Source organism: Motacilla alba, chromosome 2 (assembly GCF_015832195.1).
Source record: "Motacilla alba alba isolate MOTALB_02 chromosome 2, Motacilla_alba_V1.0_pri, whole genome shotgun sequence".
In the NCBI taxonomy this organism is placed as follows: domain Eukaryota; kingdom Metazoa; phylum Chordata; class Aves; order Passeriformes; family Motacillidae; genus Motacilla; species Motacilla alba.
In genome coordinates this window covers 134,092,161-134,117,656 of record NC_052017.1, presented here as the reverse complement: position 1 = coordinate 134,117,656, position 25,496 = coordinate 134,092,161, and the positions used below count along the sequence as shown (strand labels likewise).

General features: G+C 35.2%; 1 protein-coding gene across 1 annotated transcript in view; it reads right to left on the bottom strand.

Moving 5' to 3' along the window:
- Positions 1 to 3,225: 3,225 nt before the first annotated feature.
- EMC2 (ER membrane protein complex subunit 2) overlaps positions 3,226 to 25,496 on the bottom strand; it is a 36,628-nt gene continuing 14,357 nt past the window's right edge. Inside the window, exons 5-11 of the mRNA XM_038128187.1 lie at positions 25,346 to 25,403; positions 14,657 to 14,742; positions 14,427 to 14,486; positions 11,890 to 11,971; positions 10,589 to 10,699; positions 9,556 to 9,660; positions 3,226 to 3,634 (exon numbers count right to left, since the gene is read on the bottom strand). Of these exons, the coding sequence (XP_037984115.1) occupies positions 3,548 to 3,634; positions 9,556 to 9,660; positions 10,589 to 10,699; positions 11,890 to 11,971; positions 14,427 to 14,486; positions 14,657 to 14,742; positions 25,346 to 25,403 (589 nt within the window). The 3' untranslated portion in view covers positions 3,226 to 3,547. The remainder of the gene's footprint in view (positions 3,635 to 9,555; positions 9,661 to 10,588; positions 10,700 to 11,889; positions 11,972 to 14,426; positions 14,487 to 14,656; positions 14,743 to 25,345; positions 25,404 to 25,496) is intronic.

Genomic DNA, 25,496 nt, shown 5'->3' with positions numbered 1-25,496 from the left:
ATTCCTGGTAACTACTCTCTGGGTAGACTCAAGTAGTGTGTTGTACTACTGCAGACAGTAGGACAGTAGTACAGTAAACTACTTGCTGTAGTTAAGCAACAGTCCTGACATTCTATTCATACACTAAACAAGTACTAAGCAATATTCTGAGAAATACTATACCACATTAATTCTATGGACAAAACCACAGTCAAAAACTGTACTAATGCTCCTCTACTCTGACACCAACTTGAAGGAGGGTGGGTGTAGTCCTTTCCTGCATAGAGGTATGTGCACATCACATAGCACTGTTGCACTGGAATCTCTATGGTTTAGATTATAATGGAGTTTTGAGTTTAGAGCTGAATATATAGAAGCTCTTAAATTACACAAATTATTATTGCAAACCTGACTGCAGCTACAGTTGGTGTTCTTGGAAGATGAGAGTGCAAGTAACAAGAAGCTAACAAATTCATGCCAGTAAGTCAAGTTTAATTTGCTTTCCTTTCCCCCTCCCTTCTAAAGCTGGCTGAAATACAAGTTCCACTGTAAATGCAGGGACTAGCAAACATGGGTGCCATTACAAATACAGCACTGCCAAGAGGAAGTCCTCCGTTGACTAATAACAGAGTTTCCAATAGCAACTGCAAGATATTCTGGGCACTGAATTGAAGAGATTTAGGGATATATTCTAAACAAGATGTGCTTTTCACAGCTACATAATATGAATTGTGTAACATTTGGACAAAAGGTTTTGAAGAAGTTATCAATAACTTGTATCAAAAAGGCAGAACTGGAGGTTTTGGTGGCTCTTCAATGACTTTTACTTCATCAGGTAACACTGAGCTCTCCCTGTCAAGCCTATTACTGAAGTTTGTTTGAGAAAATAAAGACACAGTCATTGCTACACAGCCTGGCATTGCAAAGGTCCCAAGCTTTTGCTGTCAACTGAAACAATATGAAAACATGGCCTTTTATTTTGGAAAGAGGAGACTGAATGCTTGATAATATTTTTGTGTAGCATTTGTCACTGTCAGAGCACAATACAGAACTTAATGAAGTTCATTTGTTAATTAAGTAACCCATTCTCTGAAAACCTATTCTTTAATGCAAGACAGCATCTGTAACATTACAAAATCATTTACTAGATCTGGAAAATTACTTTTACAAAAATCATATTATATGACAGCTTCTCTTCTCAGCAAGCCCTCTCTTGCTGAGAGTGCAGGGCATTCATTTCAGGCAGTTACTTCCCCTGCAGAGGATTTTTAAACTTTATTTTAAAATTTCAATATGAAAAATACTCTCAATTTTCATTGCTGCAATTCAATAGTTCTGTCAGACTGCCCATGCATTTTCATTGGAGTAATTTATTTAACCTTTGAAGTAAACACAAATTTGTCAGAAATATTTGCAAGGTTGACTTGTAAGCTCTGCCATGTGGAAATCTTGCCAAAATACAAGCACAAATCAGAGTGCTAAATGGTAACTTCAAAGAGATGCTAAACAGTAATGAAAATGAGAAGGTGCTAAGCAGCCAAATGACATGAAAATTGTCATCAAATAACTGAAAACAAGAAACAGAACAAATTTCCTTACAGAGAAACTGATATACTAAATACCCAAGTCTGATACTGCTATATTAAAAGCTGCCTCTGAACAAAGCTTTATATACAGCGTATTTCAGCAGGAGGTGCCTGCTCCACAAAAATACTGCACTGCTGGTATTTAATAGCTTGGAGGTAAAATGTTATACACTAAGTAATTTTAACCTTCAGTACAACTTCCCTCCATTTTTAATTTTAAAATGCAACCAAGTAACACGCGGCGTGGGCACAACAGAAAAAAATACTAATGAGGGCTTAAAACTCTAGATGGCACACTCCTACAATCAAAGACTACAAGAGAAATACACAGGACCAAGTATGATATGTTTCGACTATGATGCTTTCCACCCAAAGCATATATAATCTAGCCACACATACTGTTGCGAGGCCAGTTTGTGAATTATTATTATTATTATTATAAAAGGATGTGCACTATTTCCCAAGTTAGAATGGGATTATTTAATATAACACTGTGCAGTATCTGCAGTTTTGTATTTCAACAGCAGTGAATTAAGCTATTTTATGATTCCACATACAATTAATTCTCGTGGCATGGTATCCATTCTGTCACACTCCAACCTACTTTATGAATAAGAGTCAGATCCTACATGTTTCTTGAAGGCCCAGTCTCATGCAAAAAACAGCTCAGTTATACAAATTTACAAGCTTTGAAGGAAGTTTTTGCTGCTGGTTTGTTTTTAAGAAGGAACTCAGCTGTGTTTTATTACATCAAGTCCAGGATCATAGGGTTTAATACACAGCCTTTAACCTATCCATCTATATAGATTAGGCAGTATAAAATCTGAAAGTCTAATCATCTTGGATGGTTGTAGCAGCCATGAAAACAACATTGCAACACTGGTATTAGAATTTGCCAAGGGTCTGTTGATGCTTTATGCAATCTTACTGAAGCTGTAGTAAATGAAATGATAGCTGTGCAACTGAATTGCCACAGTGCACATCTGAACAACATCCAGAGCGATCAGAGGTGCAAAATGCTTGAATGAGGGTGTTTGACTCATTGTCTGAGTAAATAAAGACGTGCCTGAAGACAAACAGGACAGAGTTTTACAGTGTGCTAGACGCCTCATGCTGATGGTGTAACAAAGACTATCTCTCATTAAGTGCAAGGCAGCTGAACAAGCTCTCATGTCACCCACCCCTTCAGTGCAGTACCCCTTGCTCCATGTGGAGAAGCCAAAGCACCACAGCAGGGGTGCCCACACCAGCGACACAGAACAGCAGAGACCAGCACAGAGCCCCAGATGAAACTCACCATGTGGAACACATGTACAAGAAAGGACAGAGAGAATAAAGAAAAAAAAAGGGAATATGCATACACTGATCAGAGAATTACGTGGACATGGAAGCATTTTCCCACAAGGCCTTAAGCCAGTACAACAGCACCTCTGAAGCAAAGTCCACAAGTAAGTTTTCTCCATTTCTACAGTACTAGATTAGAACTCATTAAGCAAACCCTTAACAAACTTTCTTCTCTAATGAAGTGTACTCATAATCACTCCTTGATGTATTTTCCAGAAAGAGTACGTCTGTAGCATGTTTTTACTCTTAAATGTGCAAATAAGAAAAATATTTAGCATATGTTATTCATCTATATATATAAATTTAAGTCACTGTATTTTCTTAATCATTTAACAAGTTTATTTCTACAAATTATGGCTTAGAAGCAGGTACTGTACATACAAAAATCTGAGGATACTGATGTGCAGCACGTCATTTTTTCATGTTGTTTATGTGGATAAGTTATTCATTTCAGTGGGTATTCATTACATTTCTTATAGCAGCAATAAATAGGCATTTTACTTTTCATAAAATGTTATTTTATATAGCACGTAATCAATACAAAATTAACTTTTAACAGCACTAGAGTAACATAACCCACAGGTCATTACAGGTTGAGTGTGGTATTGGAAAATTTCATATTAGATCTCTGTGCCAAGCTAAGACTGAGTGATTTGCAGGGTCTCCAACATGTCTTCCACTGCCTTCAAAGAGTATTTAGTTTCTTTCTTACTGCGACCTGCAAACTAAAGAGGAAAGAAAGAATTGTTATTTGTCATATATCTGAAATTCTATGTCTAAATCCTGTGAAAATAACAGTTCTACACACCAAATGCCAATAATTAACTCTATTTACTAAAACCTTAAAAGCACAAAACTAAGCCTCAGAATTTTTAGCAGAATACAAGGTATATGCCCTTCTTCTATGAAGTAAAGAAAAAATACCTTCTGTTAAAGTAAGACAGAAAAAATTCTACTTATCAACATTCACTATAAAATAATCCAGACAACATATAATTATATTTTAAGGTTCAAAGTAACCATGTGAGATGACATTGTACTTGACTGTAGCCTACTATTAAAACACCCGTTTCAGAGAACATTTGAAACAAAGTCTGTCTTGGTAAGAAAGAAAGATACAGCTTAACAAATACTACTAGTGGCTTTAAAAAGGAAGGGGTAGAAGGACAGGCAATATTGACCACCCCATGTTGAACTCAAAAGGGTTTTTCTAATGATACTGACAACTGCCATCACTCATAAGTCATATCTAACAGAGGGGAATCATTGACCAGGTTGGTCCTTAGTCAAATGAAACTCCTAACAATTTTTAATACACCTGCACTAAAAAGTTTTGCATGTCAGGTTGGGAGGGGTGGTAAAGAAATTACAGAAGCAGTAACTAAAACTTGCTTTTAGTAAAACAGCCTATCCTCTACTTAAATGTTAACATCTAAACACTCAATAAATTTTCAATTGGAAGTTTTTTATTTCAAATACCACTGGTGTCTTGCATAGTTAGTCCTTGATTTATAATGTGTCCCTTCTTTCTTATAATTAACTTAATTTAGCAAACTCTTCATGACCTGTTAAGAAAGATTAAGTCATCAAACTCAGGTAATATCACACCAGCAACAAGCTGCAGGACCTGTTAACCTGCTTTTGACCCCTAGGCTACAATCTAGCATTGCAATTCCCAATCAGCATTGAGGTTTTATAAAAAATAGTTTTGGCACAGTAAATAATAAGCTATCTCAAATCAAAGTTAGGAGAAATTTTGTTACTGTAACAACACTTTACAGCTTAGAGATCTACTGAAAACACTGTATTTTCATGTTTTATATTTCCAGGTCATTAACTGGTGTATCAGGTCTTGATTCTAGTAGTATATATCAACCCATTCTTCAGGGTGTGCAGTTTCCAAACTGACATACAATAGTCAACTTCAGAGGAAAACCCAAGATTTCTTAAGATTCTCCAAGGTGAAAGCAGCAACTTATGCTTTTATCTGATTGAATAAAATATCCTCTTTTTGTCCACATTAAACAGACACTTGGAAATTACAAATCCTTTCACAACAATAAGCAAGTTTAAAAAACACAAGTCAAAAGTTTAAAGTGAAAAATAGTTTCAAATTCAAAGCATTCAGAAATTTCAATAAAAAGCACAGAAGCCTAAATATACTGTGGCCAAAAAGCACTTGGCAAGACATGCAGAAAGCATGCAGAGAGAAGCTTCAAAATAAAGAAATATTTTATTTATTCTCAACATGGACACTGGAAGCAAAAATTACATATGACATTGGTTTAAAAAAATGCCACTTGCTAATTTCAAGACCAGTTGCCTTCATGATACTGACATGCAGTTTGAACTGAACAAATAAAACCAAACTCTATGTCATAACAACCAGAAGCACACTTGGAAATGTAATCACTTCAAATTTGCCCTGACGAACAATTATTTTGTCTATTCAGCCATTACACAGCAATTTGACTGATTGAGCTGGAATCCATTTCTTAAATCATGACTTAATTTTCTGTTTCCCAAATGGTTAGTAACAAAATCACCTCTCTCCAGCCATAAATAACATGTAGATTGCTAACACAGAAGAGTTTAGCAATGTACCCAAGAAGCATGTACCTGGAAAATTACTGTGAGTAGGATCACATTAAAGATTTTTGTGAGCATTAATCAAACTCGCCTGCCTCTGCTGAAATGCTTCTACCAGAGGACATGCTAAACCAATTACCTAATTGAAGAGCACCAGGTAGCCTTATTTTGTTTTGGTGTTAAAGTAACTGGGACTCATGTCCTCAGTTAGAACAGACAGAGGTTCTTAGGGTCTGCACACATGGAATGATCCAGTTTCCCAGTCATAAGGCAAAAAGTAAGCTTATAATAATAATAACCTTAAAACTAATTCTTTGAATAAGGAGTACTTCACTAGCTTCTGAAATAAAAGATTAAAATTAAATTTTATTTGGGTCTTTTTTCCACCCAGTCAATTAAATTTAAGAAGCCTGGAGCATAATGACTTTTTTTTTTTTTTCAGAGGATGTGTTAGCAGCTAGGAATTCCAGCTCCGTACAGCAGCCCTAGTTACAAAACCTCTCTGATGAAGTCTTCCTGATGAAGTTTACATTTCTCCTAGATTAGACACAGATGAGAAGTACTAATCAGCACAGATGGTTACATATTTAACATCAAGATAAGTATATTAACTAGCTGGAGTGGCAAATATCTGTGCATTTCAAATTTTTTAAACTATTTTTTATCACCATGTTTTCCTTTAAAGACAGTGCTGCACAGTCTAACCAATATTGGTGAAGTAAGGTTTTCTTTCTATACCCAAACACTGCTCTCTTTAAATGACAACAAACGAAGAAGTTCCTCTGATTTCATAGAGAAATGCACAGGAAAAGCAAAAATCAAGTGCCCAAGCACACTGCTTGAATGACAGAATAAATAGAAAGAAGGGGACCAGTAAAAATATTTCAAGTAAATTGCATACAAAATAAATATTAAATAATTAAATAATTTAAAATCAACTATAGCCAGTCATTTGAAAAAATAAAGGCAGTTTTCCAAAATTACTGAGCAAACTGCTGGTAATTCAAGTTCAAATCCAAACCGGAAATGAAGAAAGATCTCACTGCAAGACAACTGCTCAAAACTAACTTTTTGTACTAATAATTTGGAATTTAAAGTCACAAATTCATATAATTTGTATAGACATCCAAATCAGGATTCCAAATTCATCCTGCTCTCTAGAATATGGCCACCAGAAAAATGTCATTTAGCAGTATGAGAACGTCCAACCAATAAAACAAGTCAGTGTCAAACCCAACAAGCTGTTAAGGCTTTTACTGCACTTTAGAGGTGGATAATGCATGGAAAGTGGGGAGGATTTACAGAGACCATAGAAATATCCAGCTTAAAATCTGTCTAGACATACCCTCCCACTATGGCAGGAACACTGTAAGAGCTTCCCCTTGCACAAGTGACCAAGTTTTCATCCACAGGTCCAAATGGTGACAATTTCCAACTGCTCAGCTCACCAAGGGAGCAACAAATCAGCACTGACTCATGGGGTGACCGCCACCTACTGCATCACCTAACACCTCTGGCTGGAGCTGCTGGACGTTCTGAGTCTCTGACACAGAGACTGGAGTAGCCAAACACTTCTGCAGTGCTGTAACAACCTGGGGGGTTGGGCTGGGGATGTCCTGCCCAGCTGTGCTCACTGGAGCTTCTTGTGGTTCTTCTGGGAAGGGGAATGGAGGTATTCACCCCATTTTTTTGCCAGGTCCTGGCTTGAGCTTCAGCACTTTCATTTTCTGAAGAGCTGAATTTTCCCTAAGGTTCTCATCACACAGTGTTCTTCACTTTACACCCCAAACAGCTAACAAAAAAGGAGGCTATATATGTATGTGTGTGTGTGTATATATATATATATATATGTCTGTATGTACATTAGTTGTGTTAACACTGCCTGCTCTGGTAAGCATCAACCAAAAATGCTTAATGTAGGATCCAAAAGAACTCCACAAAAACAGTAACAGAAATTTCAAACTAAAAGAAAAAAGAAAACAAACCAACAATCCCCCCCAAAACCCCTAGACCCCCTGCACTTAGAAATGCCCCCAGCACCACACTACTCTCAATAAAATTCATGCTTTATTAGAGACATTATGATGTTAACAGAAAGCCATGAGGAAAGAAAAGAAGGAAAATTTAAAAAAAAAACCAAACAGGTGTGCTTATGTGGATGGCACTCAGTTAACTATAAACTGTCATAATTAAACATCAATTACATTTAGAACCAGGGGATGCCCATTTCCAGGTCCTCTAGGCCATTCCACAGTCCGCACTGGTTTTAAACTTCCACCCTGATGCACCCTGAAAGGGACCGTTTCCCAGAAGTGCTAACAAGCCTCTACCAGTACTTTGAACTCCAGTCACAATATTTACTAAAAACATATGCAAATCCACTCTAATCTAAGCAGTTGATTTTACTAAAATGGAAAACATGGAATACTGCTTTTCACTAAAAATTCACACATCTTTTAAAACCTGTTTTGTTCTGTCAGTTATGAATCTGTGGTGTATTTCATTCTTAAACGGTTTTGGTAAGTGGTGGGTTGTTTTGGCTGGATTTTTGTTAGGGGTATTTTTTTATTTCTTTGGGTTGTTTTGTTGTTGTTGTTGTTTTTGTGGGGTTTTTTGTTGTTGTTTTTTGGGGTTTTTTGGGTTTTGTTTGGTTTTAATCCTGCAATACTTGAGTTTTCCATCTGCGCTGTGCTTACAGGAACGACAGGCATACTTTGAGTCAAAAGAAGCCCTGGTTATTTATGAAACATCAGACAAAGTAGCTCATTCATACACACCTTACCATCAGGAGCAGGTAGATGGTTTATTACTGAAAAGCAGAGCGATTTAAAGAGCAGAAGAGAAATAAATTTTAGGCACATATTAAAAAATACTTCATTATGTCCCCAGGGATACAATGCTCTTCACTGTACAGTCAGAAGCTACAGGGCCAATTAGAAGGAATGGAAAATGCCTCTAAGTTGGAATATATCAAAAACACATCAGCCACAAGAAGCTGCACGCTTGGCAAGGAACTGAAATGTAGTTAAGTATTCAGAAAACTGCACTGTCTGTAATAGGAAAATCTAATTTAATTCCCTAATAGATGCTGCTTGTAAAAAGGCCATTTGGTAGTATTAACTGAGAAACAGTAGCAAGAAGAGAAAAATTAAATATTGGGTTCCAATATGGAAATATTGCAGGGAGAAAAAAGAGCCACATGTATACAAAGTCTTTGCATTTAACATCAATACATTTGCTCAACAAAAAAGTTGTGGGGACAGTATGATGCTGATGTCCAGGATTACTTATGTACAAACTTTGATTGGCAGATCATTAAGAATAGCTGTAAGGGTGTCAAATAGACATAATATATTTAGGATACACAGACAGCAGAGCCTATGAGCTAAAACATGTTTTCACTCATAGTTATAGAAAGAAATAGAGGCTTATCATACAACAGGAAATATAAAAAATTACACATAACTTTTCAAAAAGTTGGAACGACTCCAAATGACTTCAGCAAGCTTTGATTATGGCCTACAATGTCTACGTTTCCACAACTCAATGAGCATTTCTCTACAAAACTACACAAAACCAACTTCAGTCAAAATATTAAGGCAATTAAATATGATTTTGAAAGGTTAGAGTAAACTCAAGGAAAACAAAAATTCTAGAATTTTTATTTGTTTTCTAGTAAAATAGAAGTGGATAACAAATTCACTCTAAGAATTAAGACATACCAAGTTTTACCAAAATAGCTGTAGAACCAAGTCTTGAAGGTCAATATTACAGTAACATATTGCATTCAGTTAATGTTAGTAGGAAAAACAGGTTTAAAGCTATTAAGAAAATTATAGCAATTAGTAACTGTAAAATTATTGATTAATGTTTTCAGGAAACCCTAACCTTTTATTAATTAAGGTTTCCAGGAATCAAACAGAAGCAAAATTTAAAAAATCCAAGCAGATTATGCTGATTTACATGTCATATTTAACCTCTTGAACAGCAGCTGATAGAAGTGCAGAAAATAACTATAGAGCATGTTAAGAGTATCATAAAGCAATGAAGCACTAACCTGGTATGCTCTGTTTATTTGGTTTGCTGCCCAGCTGGCATATTTCATATTATCTTTTTTCATTTTTGCACTTGCTTTTGGGTTGGAAGCGATATGACTGGCAGACTAGGAATACAAAAAAACCAAAAGAAAAAAACCAACTATAAAATTTAATTATAAAATTATAAAATTATATCAAATGTAATGATACAAATTATGAGCATGAAATAAGCTGAGAACATTGAGCATCCTTACAGTCCAAGCCCCATGCACAGTGATAGTGGAAAAAGGCAATAAAAATTTAAAAGTTACCAGCAAACAGCATCCAGGTAAGAATCAGCTAGACTTTTTAAACCATTGTTTGTTCTATTTGAAGCTACATTAGACTTCAGTTCAGTTCTGTACTGAGTTAAGAACCAAACTTGGACATGATCAGCTAATCCAAGTTGCTTCTCCTAAAGTGAGAGTTATGAAATAGTTTTCCACATTCAGTTTTTTACCAGAGACAATATAAAATACACCACTTGTGTGTGCAAGCTGCCATTAAAAACATTACATTTTCCCCTGTAGCATCAGAAAACAAATTTTAAAAGGAGATAAGACTCTACATAAAATATGCTCACCCTCATCTGAAAGAATAAAAAATATTACTTAAGAACCAAGCAAAGTTTTTGACTTATATAAATAAATCCACTGTGCAAGAAATCACTGCTACTGTGCTGGTGTTTTTCAGCAATTCATCATCTTCTACAGAGAATGCATGACTTTAAATCCTTTTTCAAGAAGTTACCTTCCCATGCCAATAACGATAATTCTTTTGAAAATACAGGCAAGACTTAAAGGTTAAGAGTTCTTCAGTAAGGAGCAGTTACTGGCATAAAATTATCCATACTCCAAATGTATGAAAAATACCCCATATTTTAAAACAGTGTTAAATAATCTGAGCTATTAGGTTAAAAATCAGGGGAAAAACAAAACAGCAAATGGCAAAGGATAATATACATGAATAAACATATTCAGAATGATAACATGGAAAATACATAATCATGCTTACCATGTAAAGTCCAAATAGAGCTCTCATATTTCTGTTGTTAAGCTTCAGTGCTTGTGCAAAATACTTTCTTGACAGCTCAAGGTTTTCAAGCCCCCCCTGAGTGTATTTTACCTGTAAAAATGGTAAATGCCTGAAACTTGCATGTCATTCATACCTCAGGCAGTCACTTGGAAGCAATGATATTGCAAAAATTCACTCCAATGAATTTCACTCCACTTTGTTTCACATGACATTTCAAATCAGATGATTTGAAGGTGATTTGGCCTTTGAAAAGCAAAGGCCAAATACTGGGCTGGGAGAAATCCAAGCTCTTTGCAATATATACATTTAAAAATATTTAACTATAGGAGAAAAAAAACCCCCAGCATTAATTTCATTAATGCATTGCTACAAGATTAAAAAGTGATTATTTTTCATCTATAAATACTTGAAACCTTGGGATTGTCTCTTATTAAAAGTAGCACAAACTTTAAATCCAAATTCTGACTACTAGAAATCCATACTGACACTATGTTCCCACAGCATGCATGAAAACAGTTCACAAAACAACACAATGCCTTTCATTATGTATTCAAAATTGCACACAAAGTTCAGAGGATTACTCCACTATTTTTCTATTCATTTTTCCAGATATTAGATCAACAAAAAGAGGGATAAATACTAGAAGATATGCTTCAAAGTCTTTCTATGAGAAAACTACTTAGGCTTTCAAGTTTTAATGTCAACCCAATTTTACCCATGTTAAGTAACCTATTAAACTCACTCTAAGCAGTTAACAGTATAATTTAGGTAAAAAAATAATCTGGGAAAAAAAAAAAAAAGACAAATTCAAATGGCTAAAACCTTGAGCTAAAACTTCTAACTTTACCTCTAGCTTTTACCTGTCTTCCACCAGTGCTCCTTCAGGCAGAATTTAGTATGTGGATTCCAAGATCTGAGTCCACAGTAATAGGAAATCTATCATAACCTCCTAGGCAGCATTGTTGTAGAAAAGCTTAGCTTCTCATGCACTTAATTTGAAAAGTGCATAAAAACTTCAACAAGAAGAGTTTATTTAAAATTAGCTTTTTTTCTGGAATAATTCCTCCCCTAACTCTTATATTTAGCTTAGTCACACTGTGACTGAGTCACTGAGTATGAAAACACAGTTTTCAGAATATGTTCAGTTCTATGAGATGTTAGCATTCTCCGTGAATTCTTAAAATCTCCTAGGGAAAAATTAAAGAAACCATTTTCACCACTTCTCTAACATAAAAACAGAAAATGTAATCAAACGTAATGGATTTTTCTGAAATACCTACTTCAGCATATTGTTGACAATATAAGTGGTTGTGTGGATTAGTCATCATAAGCTCCTCTAAGCAGAAGGCTGCCTTTGCATAGCTGAGGAACACAAAAAACAGTGATAAAATGAAACACAAGTACACAGCTCATTGCTTCAGTTTCTTTACAGCACAATACAAGCCTTACTTTTCCCCCATAAAATCACATGATTCACAATTAAGTAAAAGGCTTCATTTTAAAATAAAGTTTGGAACCAAGTTACTTTTTTTTATATCCTAGACAGGGGAAAAATACAAAAAAATCTAATGGTCTAGGTACAACTGGAACAGCTCATGAAAAGCATTTAATATAATAATCTCTTATTAATAGGTGCTGTTTCTTATCAGCAGGAGTGATGAGTAGAAACAGGTATTAGGTACTGTAAGACACTGAACTGAAACTACAAAATTCCTTTTTTCCCTAAGAAAATTCAACTACCTGAGGATTCATAAAAGCAGCTACTGATCACAGCATTTACACTGTCAATTAACTTTACCTGCCAACAGTCAACCACAGAATTGAGACAAAAAAACAACATACTAAGAACAGTTCTAGAATTCAAACAGTCCAAATCTATGTATGAAAATAGCATCAGACCTCTCCAAATGGGCAAATCCTTGTCATTTGAGAAGGCTAGTCCTTGAGTTTCTTAGTGAGAACTTTCAGAAAGAATTAAGAAGTCAAGCTCAAAATGTAGGTTTATTGAAAGAGTCTTAGCTTTGTAATCTTTCAAATAATAGAACTGTCTGCAGAATTTGCATCATTTAGCGATATGTGATAGCACTATTGCACAGTTTATGTCATAGGATTCCAAAATTCAGAGATACAAGGTTTATAATGACAGTGTGGGTTGATATTTAATATTGCAGTAAAAGCAATTTAGCAATTATGAGACCATATTAAACCACATTATTTGTAAAATCTTGTATCCTAAAATAAATATGATGTGGTTTTCTCCAGTGCATGTTATGACTGTCATGTATCTGTATCATTTATTAATCTGGAGGTACAAGGGCAGCCGCCTCATTCTCCAAAAGCAGGAGCCAGAGTCCTCATTGCAGAACAGGGTAGAACTGAGGACTGTGTAAACCTTGTACATCTCTGTGTGTTTATGAATAAAAATGAGAGCATGGTGATTTCACAAGCCCTGTGAATTGTGACCCTGATAAAACATATAAACTGATGAACTGCCTTCTCTTTTAAAACTTAACTTTTAGTTGGTTTTAGCCAAGAGCCCGATTTTTCCCTATTATCAAAATAATAATAATGATGCTTATGGAAGTATAGTGAGGACAGTGTATTCTTTCCATGAACTGAAGTTCTAATATTGCTTTTTATTGGAATTACAGACCAAAACAAATACAAGCAAAAGCAATTTCTTTCTCTGGTTTTATTGCACAATTTCATAATAAAGATTATAGCAAAAAACCCCAACCCAATAATGGAATATGTATGTTTGAACCACTCTATCATTCACTTTTGTACCGACATATTTGACAAGCTTAAATATCTTTCCAGCCAATTTTTTTTTTTTTTTAGTAGCTATTTTCTTGGAAAAGTGGCTAGTAGATTTCCCCAAACAAATGGAAGTCTGAGTATCAAAATTCTAGTTTATTTCTGAAGTCACCATTTAAAAGAGTTTAATAACTATTTTCTTTGAGAATGGGGTGCAAGGAGAGATGATTGGGGAACAATTTTTTCCTCACATTGAGAATGGCTATTTCTTCCTTGACAATTTGATTCTTTTACCACCCTCTGAAAAGGAAAGAAGGAAACAATGTGATATAACTCAGGCTGGCCTGAAGAACCAAAGAAAGAGGGAAAAAAAGATACGTCTTTTGGTGGAGGTTTGAATTAATGCTGTGATATTAGAAAACTTGCACTAAGGCTTTGGAGCTAATCCTCTCACACTGGGATTTCCTCCTGTCACTACAGCAATAAAAAAAGCTAACAAAAACATTAAATATCCAATAAGCAAGTGACTACAACATTCAGCATTCTTGATCACATTGGGTTTTGTACCCAGGCGACCAGATGCCTCCAACTCTGGATCCATGTTTCGCTTTGTGGGTTTTTTTAAAAGGTTACCAAAAGTTCTGGGAGAGGTAGGCTAAAAGAAAACTGGAATATCAGTTGCTGTGATCAATTGATTTTAGAAGCAGAAAATTTAACATCTCTAACAAGTAAAATACATAACTTGAACAAAAAATGATGGGAAGTTAAGTGCTGTTCTCTGCTGCACTCAAATCACTTCTTTTAAACATCAGATTTTTAAAAACTACAGAAACATACAGGCAATTAAGTAAACTCCTTTTGTTTGAAAAACAAATGCCTTCTTAAAGTATTTGGTAGCCAAATAAGCTTGGTAATTATTTCCAGTTGAGGCCCAGTATATTGGAAATGAGGCAGCATACTTTGTAACACTAGTCCTTAGAAAAAATCACTGTGGTTTTTGACTTACACAGAGTGGGTTTCAAATTAACATTTTTTTATGCAGACTTAGCAAACAACTTACTCATGTTCATTGATGTAAAGTTCTGCAAGTTCATGCCAAGCTTCTTGGTCACCAACAAATCTGTATAGAGAACACAAGAGAGAGAAAAAGGAAAAAAAGAAAGAATGTGCAAGGGATTCTGTAAATGACTAGCACTGAAGCAAAAGCGTAAATTAAATGCAAATTCCACTTTAATTAAAAAGATTTATCAGAATAGCAAAACACAATCCGTATTCTTGTAAGACACTCACTGTTCCAGATACTCATTCAGCTCTCGGATGGCCTCGAGATTTTTCCCCTGGGCTTTTCGAATGGCAATCTTACGCTTTCTTGCTGCCTATGGGTTGACATTAATAAAGGATTAGGCCTCATAATTCCCTGGGTTTTTGTAAGGAAAGCAATTTGACTGTGCAAATTATTATCTCAATACCAGTGGAATTCCACTGCAGAGACACTGCTAGGTTGAAGTTTATAAACATACCCTATCACATCCCACTGAGAGACTGAAAACCTCTTCTTACAATCACATTATGAATGCTTTTCTTTGGAGGCACAAACTGTATGCATTATTTCATTCAAATAAATGACAGTCCAGATTCTGATAATTACAAAACAGCAGGGGATGCTAATCTTCAGCCATTCCAACTACCCCCACCTTGTCATTCACAAGATCTCTGACTGTAGAGGAGAAATGGTAACTGAGTCCTAGAGAATCCCACAGATGCATCTTGGTTGTCTCTGTGCAAGTATGGCTTTCAGCCACTATAAAATATTCCTGTTGAAGTGCTGAATGACACCTTTAACTAATGCTAAATACACACCAATTCCCTAAACAAGTCTCTCATCATTCCTGGAGCACAAAGTAGGCACTGCAATGTAAAGGGAATACAAAATCTCTATTTCAATGCCAAAAACTGAGCTGTACTTTGATATGTGGTTAGAAAATGCAATTCAACTTAAACAGCATAAAAATAAGAATTATAATGTATTTAATTATTGAAGTCCATAAAAGGTGTCAGCGACCAGAAGGAGAAAAGATATAAAGGATTGTAATAGCTGATTATTCTGTACTTTAATCCAACATTCCAGCTTCTGAATGATGCAGGTTACAGTTTTCACGACTCACAAGGATCTTACTGAGTCCAGCTCTTAAAAGAATGGTCCTTACAGAGATCAAACCTGTGACCTTGATGTTACCAGCACCATGCTCAAACCAAGTGAATATCAACACACACCTGAGGTGTGATTCAAAACAAAGGTATATTCCCAGCTGGGAGCAAACAGCACGCCTCAGCCAGCCTGAAAGTCATCAGATCAGAAATCTGACCGAATGGAAGGAAAACACAATTCCAGCAGAATGCAACTCAAAAAAGGAATGCCATCAGCCTCCTTCCTTGCCTCTAATCCCTGTGCTCTTGGGTGACTACAACCACTGTGGTAAGACATGAGACAACACAGTCTGGTGTCCGTGATGTCAACATGCACACGCACCCTCTTGTTTGTCACTTCTCCGTGAGATAATATTAATGTCAAAAAATATAAAGCACACTTCTCAGGTAATTAAGCCCCACTGTTTATCCCCTCATAGCACTCATTCCATTTCATATTTTCTAAAGAGTTTATATAGTTGGATATCATCTTTCAGAAGCCTTGACAGGACAACTCTTCAACAAAACACTGAACAATTTTAATCTTTGAATTTTAGATAGGTCTGAAATCACTTTCTTCATGATGTGCCCAAAGTTCACAATCACATATACCCTACAAGAGTTCTTGTATATTTACAGCATTTTAAACATAACTATTCTCCTAAATAATTTTTTATCCTTTAATTCATTTGAACAAATCAATTGCTTCCAAAACAAGAGAGTGGTAAATTAGTTCAAGCACCAAAAGACAAAAGCTAAAAATGCTTTTGACATTTAATTAATTTCCTTTTAATTCATCTCCTTTATCTTCCTCACAAACAAGTATTCAATGGAAATTTAGTGAAAACAACTCAAGTGGGGAAAAAAATATTTCACCCTTCTGAATAAATGTAAGACACAGACAGAGAGAAGACTAATCAGAGGCCAAATTAGAACACGAGTGTGGTTTCCACTGATTCTTTGTCAAACTGCAACCTGTGAAGTTACATGCATCATTCTACTTTTACTGGGAGACATCTGTCTAAAAGTCATAACAGGAAATTTTAAATGCTGACACATTTATTACTGTAACAATAACATACTCTGTACTTATTTTTTGCTTTTCTTAAAATAACAGCATAATCAAACTTATTTTCTTTAAATTCAAAAAGAATAATCCCACATGCTTATCATGCTGCTATAACAAACAAAACAAAATAACAACCAAAAAAATCTCAACCAAACCATTGTTTGCTGTCACAATTTATGGAGTTCTCAAAGCATTTGTAAAGCAGGTCACCCTGTTCTATGGTGGGAACACCAGGGCAGTGTTAACCCACTACCCAAAGCTGACATTATACACAGACCAGTGACCTGCCCACTGAGCCTGAAACATGAAAAGAGGAAAAGTGGGGATAACAACGTGCACAGCCAAAGGAATGCATCAAGCAATTACAGCCTAGGAAGACAGAAGGGTTTTTGCAGGTAACAGACTATTGAGTTTATAAGTGCAGCTTTTTAAATGTAGCTCTTGGATTAACAACTCAGTTATTTTCAAAATTTAAAGAAATCAAGAGCCTGATTAAAGTAAACCCTTGAGAACTAAAACAATCTATTAAATATATAAAATCAATCAATGCATATGAAAACTTAATTTGCAATGGCAAACGGGAACAGTCTACATAAGTCACTCTCTGTTTCTAATGCAACTCCTTCAATTGCATCCAAGTCAGTCCTCCAAGAGAGTCTGGAAACAGATTTTTTTCCATAGCTGCTTTATTTCTTAACCACAGCACTCATAAGTAACATAAATCACAGGAGCCACAAGACATTAATTTATGAAAAGCTACAAGTATTTCTAGTCAAAAATATAAGCCGATGTTTACCTATAGCGAGCATGTAATCTAATGCAATCAAATAACAAGAACAAAAGCATCAGACACAATTAACATATTCTGGTGGTAGTACTTAGGAATGGAATGAGTTACGTTTACATTTGACACAATCTCTCTGCTGCACCAAATCCCAATAAATTTCTTCAAAATTACATTTCTAAAACTTTTAAAACTTCATTTTTAGTCTACATTCCTCATCACCAAAAATACAGTAGCATCTGTGCTTGGAATCTGCTCTCTCTTCACCCTCAAAATGCTGGGAGATAAGTTTATTTACCGAAAACTCCAAGTTTACAAAAAGAGAGGCTCAGTCACTCAAAACAGTGCTAACATCCTGAGGAAGAACAAAACGTTGTCTAGTAGCACAGGATTTCTGAAAGTCTTTTTAAAAGCACTGGAAAGAATTCAGTGAGGATGCAGAGGTTTTTTTTTAATGCAGATTCTAACTTTTTCCATCACATGCATAAAGTCATAAAGCCAAGAGATATGCACAGAGGTTTTCAGCAGATCTGTGATTCACAGGATTGATATGGCAGGTGAAAAAATGAAGACATGAAAACAAACTACTGTTGCTTTTAATGGTATTCACAAACTACTCTTCTATCAGAGTTCCTATTCCTAGTTTTTCTTTCAAACATGAAGTCTATCAGTTTTTAAATAAAAATAAAATTCAAGAATTCCAGCAGTCAGTACATTAAGAAAAATATATACAGAAAGACCTGCATTACAAACAAAACATGGACCACAGTTTGTGTGCTGTAAACCTCTAATTCTTGTACTCATTTATATTGCTCCTGAGCTCACTGTGTGAGTCAGCTTAAGTGCTGCTCTGTGAGCTGGAGCTCACAATTTCCTGAGCATCCTGAGGACAGCTGCATAACTAATGGCAATTTACACTCATAGCATCAATTTTTCTTTATTTCCCTACAAATTAAACAAAATGCCTTACTGCACAGAACCACTGCCAACACTAATAACCACTTTAGCATACAAAAATAGTTATTTGTTAAGTAAAGCCAGACTCACACCAATTCTTCAGAAGGTTTACCTAGCATTTACATATTTCCTATTTATTACCTGCCTTACAACCAGCTGATAAAAGAAAACCAGGCAATTTCATCTTCCATTGTGTTAAGGGCCCTCTTTACCAAAAACCTCACATCTCAAAACACAAACTTATTTTTAGGGGACCTATTGGAAGATACTAAAGAAATGCAAAATGGAGAATACAAATTTGTTCAATTATTAATTTCAAGTCCACCAAGAATATTTTTGAGAAATTATTTTTTAAATACAGGGACTTGAAATTATTTTGAAGTCTAAGAGGCCTACTAGAATAGTCACAACAATTACATTGATAGAGATTTAAAAAATAGCATTCAAGGGTCCATTTCAGTTCTTCACATCACAACAGTAAGACTTCCTAGAAGAAGCCTCAACAAAAATTAACTCCATCTTCTTTCTCCTTCCACCTTAAGTTAAAAAGGAAAAGGCAAAACCTCCAGTGCTGTAACAAGATATGCAGAATCTGACCATGCAGATACTATGACACAGATTCCCCCCACAATTTTCCAGAGATTAAAGCAAAACACTAGGATGGCTATTGGTTAGTTCTGTAAATCCATAATTCTTTATGGAAAGATATTTGCATCTTAAAGAAATACTTAAAGAATCAGTATCATATGGAGTAAGCTACTTGTACTAAGTATGTACAAGTTTATTAAGGAGTAAACCTTTCTAAGGTATTTCTTTTAAAGACTAGTAATCTCCAATCTGGCATAAGAACAAATCCTCCATTCGTCATGATTCTTTTTAATTAGCATTAAGTAGACTCAAAATGAAGTGAGGACTTGAACATTTATCAACTTCTACATTTTCTTAGTAAAACATACCAAGAGAGTGTCTAACATTGTTCTTAATTTCATGGCTTGAAAGAAAGTAGGAGAATTTTCAGTGATTGAGACCTCTAGGAAAGAAAGAATTTCTTCTGTATAACTACTACAGCATTTAACACATGATACTTTTCATCTTAAAAATAATTTTTTCTTTCCTTTTAACATTTTAGAAAATGTGTATTTGGTCTAAGAATTTGATCCATTGAAACATTTTCCTTCAAACTGTAATATGCAAATCAAAACAGAAGTGTAAACAGCTACAACTGAGATACAGGGGAAAATTACACAGATGTCAAAAAAGCACATTATCAAAACCAGCACATAATCAAAACCAGCCATAATAACAAATTTATTCCTACCAGAATCCAGACTTTTTTCAAAGTTAGTCATGCAAGACAGTTAAATCTTGCAAACCTATGCAGGCACAGAACTACTGGGTTGAAGCTGCCCTTTTAGGGATAACCTCAAAGCACAACATAACTTTTTGTATCCAATAAACAACCTATGAAGTATAACACCAGCATAGAGCAAATTGGTAGGAACTGTACAGGCTGAAAAGCTAAAGCCTGGAATTGGCAAACATGAAAAATATTATATACCAACAAAAAGTAAGAACAGTTTACACAGAGGAAAGTAAGTCTTCCCTTATCTACTGGAGTTCTTCAAGGAGTCCTTAAGTGTAGATGAATAAAGATCCATGCAAAAGTCATCTTTGACTTAAAATATAATTTCAACAAGATGCCTCATCTTGAAGCTGAAAGCTCTGAAAGAAACTGGAGTTACCACAGCCTAACAAGGGAAGGTTTTCCCATGGATAAAGAAGTAAGTAAGTCAAAACATATAAAATAGAGAAAAGAGTTCTCTGTACTGAGAAACCCAGAACTACCTCTATTAAAGACTACTGCTCATCACTCTTGATAAGAGATCTAAAAAGGGAATTAATAGTGATGTGAAGTTAAACGTTGATACGGACTTATTCAAGTATAAAGAACAAAAGACAACTTCAAAGAATAGCATTCACAATAATGAATCATAATGAATACTTTTACCAGCACAATAAAACAACTTGTGAAATTTAATCTACATAAATGGCTACATATAAGGTCAAACAATACTAATTTAATGCACACAAAAAACCTGTCTGAATTTGTCTGGTTAGGAGGGAGATACTGTACTTGCAATTAACAGTTCTATAAAACATCAATTCTGTGTTCAGAAACCGTCTTAAAAAACCCAAAAACCCTGCCCCAAAACCCCAAACTGAAAATACTGTGATACTGGAGTCATCAGAAAAGAATACAGAAGACACACATCCATGGCATCACTTTGTGATTTTTAAGTCCATAATGCTCCTGCATGTTTAATACTGCTGTTCAGTCTGCTCATTTCTCACCCAAATATAGGAAAAAACACAGAGATGACAGGGAGAACAGCAGCAGAGTTTTAAGGCACAGAATGGCAACAAGAACAGCTGCACATTAGGACTGCTTAGCTTAGAGAGAAGAAAAGTGCAAAAGATCCCTACAGTCATGAGTATTAATAAGGTGAAAACAAGTGCCGACAGTAACAGACAAATTCAGAGGCATTAAATAAAACTGTTAAATTGTAGGTGTAGGAACGGAATAAAAACCACAAACGGGAGATTTGCACAACCCATTAAAAATTTACCACATTTAATTTCTCAATTATGTTGTAGATGTAGGCATGGCAAACGTAAGCAAGTTTAAAAATACATCTATGCAGAAATTTCAAGAAAAGCTATTAAAAACAGAGTTAACACTTCTGGCACAGAAAAACCGCAACACAAAGATGAATAGAAACTGGCAGAACAGACCACAGCATGCTGTCATTGAGCTGCTCTTAGACACTTCTGGTATCTGCAATAAGTCAAAGCCAGACACAGGACAAGTAAAATGGACTTTTGCCACAACTGCAGTACAGCTGCTCTTCTGTTTTCAAATACTTAATTTCAAGAGACAAAATCTCCATCAACATTTAAAAGTGCTACGCACACAAAACATGGGACAAATAGTGGAATGCACTCTGCTCTCTCACTTCACCGATCATGACTGAACAAGAAGGAAAAAAAACCCTGCAATGGTAAACAATGCTCTGTCAAAAGCAAAAACCATTTTTTAGGACCACATAGTGCATTCCCAGCTTCCCCATCAGTTCTCACTGGGAACTAACTGAAGTAGCAGCAGCCGTTCTTCACAACCCTCACCAACAACTCCATCCTGTGCCAGTCAGTGCTAAGCTATCTTTTTCAACTCCCTTTAAAATTATCACTGTACACACCCATGTTTAGGTCTAGTTCTGTCTTTCCTGGCAATGTGGCCAAAATATTTAGGGAAACACGCATGTCACCTCAGAAAATTCTCCCCATTAGGAGATGCTTCATTTGGTGAGCAATTTTCCCTTTTGCAACTCAGAGCATCCTGTAGATAAATGTACAAAGCTTCAAGACCCCCACAGGAGGTCCCTGTTAAAAATGAATTCACAGCTTCTGAAGCAGTTTCAAGGAATTATCACAGTTAAGATGATGAACAGATATCCAGTGCTCAAATTCAATGCTCATTATTCTCATCTTATTTAGTGGAGACAAGGAGGTAGGGAAAGAAAGGTCACCTATACATTCTAGATGGCAGTAATGCACAGTCTCAGAAAGAGATGAACTCAGATATTCATGGTATATAACTGCTACCTAGTTACATGATACTAAGATATTGCTCTGAATCCTTCCTGTATTCTGGATTCCCAGAGGTCTTCAACCACCTCCTTTGCCTCTTCTGAAATATGTCCAGCTCATCTACAAAAAGAATCTGAAAATAGTAAGAGAAGGGTAACTTCATGTGACCATATGCATACACTTGTTCCTGCCCACTCCTATAAACAACAGAGTTGATGAGAACACTGTCTTACTACAAGAATTTTAAATTCTTCATTCACACAATTATATTACTAAACCTATGATGGTAATGAGACAATCCACATGTTCTAAGCTAAGGATGCAGACAGAGTGTCTTGCATGAAAAGCTTGGTTGAAAAAGGTTTTCTTGGCAAGAAAAACAGCTGAAGAATTATCCTAATAAAGACTCCAGATTCTATGGATTAGAATTAAGGCAGAACTTTGTGCCTTATCTAATTTTTCCCTGGTGTTGACGAAGTGCTCTGCAATCTTCTCGATGGTTGAGCTGAGTAATCAAGAGAAACTGCAGGTGCACCCGTATGACAGTGGAGCAGGTTAGACACCAATCTAAGTCTTGGAATACATGAACTCAATTGCCTTTCTCATCAACAAGCTTCTCTGCTCTGCTGAACAGACCACCTCAAGAAGAGACCGACTGATGAAAAATATCTAGCTGTCTAACTAAATGGTTTTCCTTCAAAGCAGAGCAGGATAAGGATTTCTCAATGAAATAACATAAAGAGCAAAAACAAACAAAAAACCCCTTTTTACCAACACTACTAAAAAACCCAATAACTCTCTTTTATTTTGTTATGAGAAACAGAATAAGCATTTTATCTGAAGATATACAAACAAATCAGTCACTGTTCAGCATCTATAACACTATGTCAGCATTATAAACATTTTCAATTGGACACTACATGAAATTTTTATTAATAGAAGAGCCCTATGATAGAAAATAATATGCAGCCTTAATAAGAGGAATCTGTCAGTTTGACCTCTAACACGCCATCATTTCAACCAAAACAGACAAGAATGGAAAATATTCTAATTCTTTCCCTATTGAAATGTATGCAAGCTATGCATTTCATAAGAGTCACATTTCATTCATTAAAGTCTTTAGAAAAGAGACTATGACTCAACATCTACATGCTTTGAAAAATGAAACAAAATCTCTGAGGTGACATTAACACTGTTCCATTGTTGACTGAGTCATCTTTTTCAGAAAGTGTAGAGTGAGATAAAACTTAGAGATGATCCAATTTTAAAAAAGAAAGACTATTTTGAATTCTATCCTAAGTAATTACTGTGAACGTAATTTCAGCAACAAAACTTCACATGAAAGTAAATGTCCGTTACATAATTTGAGTTCAAACTTTACTTTTTATAATGGAAAAATCTGCTGTCTAAAAGAAATAATTTTTTTGAAAAATCTTTTTCCATGCTACTTTTTGATCAGTCAATGCAAGCTATGATTTTTACATGATTTGTGTGAACAAATGTCTGTGTTTCACTTAAAGCACTTGCCAATCATTTAATGCATATAAGCAACTCCATGTGTCAATAGACCAGAAGAAATTTCTATAAAGTTAGGTGAATGCCAAGACAAACTCAGCAACAGTTGCTTTTCTAAAATCTTGAAATATTTATTTTCCTATAGCAGTCACATGTGTGTATGGAAATAATTAACACGTAAGTGACACAAAGAAATCTACACATGACAACTTACCAAAATTTTTACTTAACTTTCACTCTTGACATGCAAGCCTTACCCAACCAATTCTAGTTACATAGCAAGGAACTTTCCTTTGCATTTATTATTCTCCAATTCTATTATTAGAATTAAGAACTTCAAACACACAACTGTTCTAATATTTACAACTTATGCTTCTAAATATTACAAGTTTATGGATTTGGTTATGGAGAAAATTCAAATAAAGAAACAATCATGCATTTTACTTATTTAAATATATAATTTTGTTTTGTAATGCCATCCAACAAAGCACTCAGATTATGTTAGCTATGTTAAGATGAGCAAAAAGTAAAACTGCCCAAAATGTATACTTCAAAGATCTGTGGCCCATAAAAATCACTGTAATATGGTGCTCCATTTTCCACTGGTGTCAGCAAAAGGTCACAAAACATGTACCAAGGCGACCCATTCTGTGATTTCATTGCAAATGGGTTCTATATTGGTCCAACATGACTCCAAAGATTTTGTGTCAAACTCCTTAGGCCATGCAGTGATAAAATCCACCATTTACTATGGACACCTATACATCTTGTGCTCAAAACTTATTGAGCTCAAGCTTCTACTGTTTCAGGGAGAGTGAAAAATAACAGTGAAGAACTGAGATAGTTCCTTTTACCCTTGCACAAAATCTGTGAGTTCTAGCACTGCTAACAGACAGACTTCAACCAATCACTGTTGTCCAAGTGCTTAACACATTTCTGTGGATTTTCCCCTCCTGAATAGCAGACCATATCTAATAGGCTGACCAAGGAAAGGCAAAGGTTCAACACACACCTAGGAAGATTTATGTGAGACTGCCAAAAAATCTGAAATAGCCCAAGTATTACATTTACACTGAAGTTTATCCAATAGACAGCTCCTCAAAACCAAGTAACACACCCTCAACAATTAATAATAATTTTTTTATTTTCCAGTAAATATCTATGTTATACAAAATCTGGAACTCTACAATTTCATCATATTTCAAGTTTTATCCTTGAGGGAAAAAATATCAATGAAAATATATTGCTACAAGTTTCTCTAGAATTCTATTTGGGAGCTAATAGCTCACAGTGGCTTTTACAAACAGTATTTTAAAAAATGTTTAGAAGAACAATACAGTCTGTCTCACATTTTGGTTTATACAACTGGCATGCTTTATGCATTTTGATTCAAGAGCTAGTAGAATGTCCCAGACATGAATCAAAATAACTGCTATTCAAGCACTACCTGAGTGTATTAATAGTTAATCCTTAAGTAATATTACACATTAGGAGCATAGAAGACATGTGACAGACTATATTAGTCTTTTAAATACTCTACATTCTGGGAAATGAAAGAGTTGAAACGCCCAGCTCTAAACACTACTAAGACTTCTGGAAAGATCACTAGTTATAATCTGTCTCCTAAAATCAGTATTTAAGAAGGTATTAAATCACATCTTCCCATCATGAAATGGTAACAACATTGGTTATTATAACAGAAAACTAAAGGAAACAAATACAGCAATACAGACATACATTTTCCCACACTGAAACAGAAAACATAGTCACAATTTCAAACAACGCATCAGTGCAGTTTAGAATTATATTTTAAACTTACAGTATTAGTTGAATCTTCTTGTAAAATTCTGTCATATAACTGGATAGCATCATCATACCTGTACAAAGAAATCATTCACATTTATTTCTGCTAAGACAGAACTTCTGACTTTTTGACTCTCCCTGCAATAGCTAATAACCCTCCTGCATTT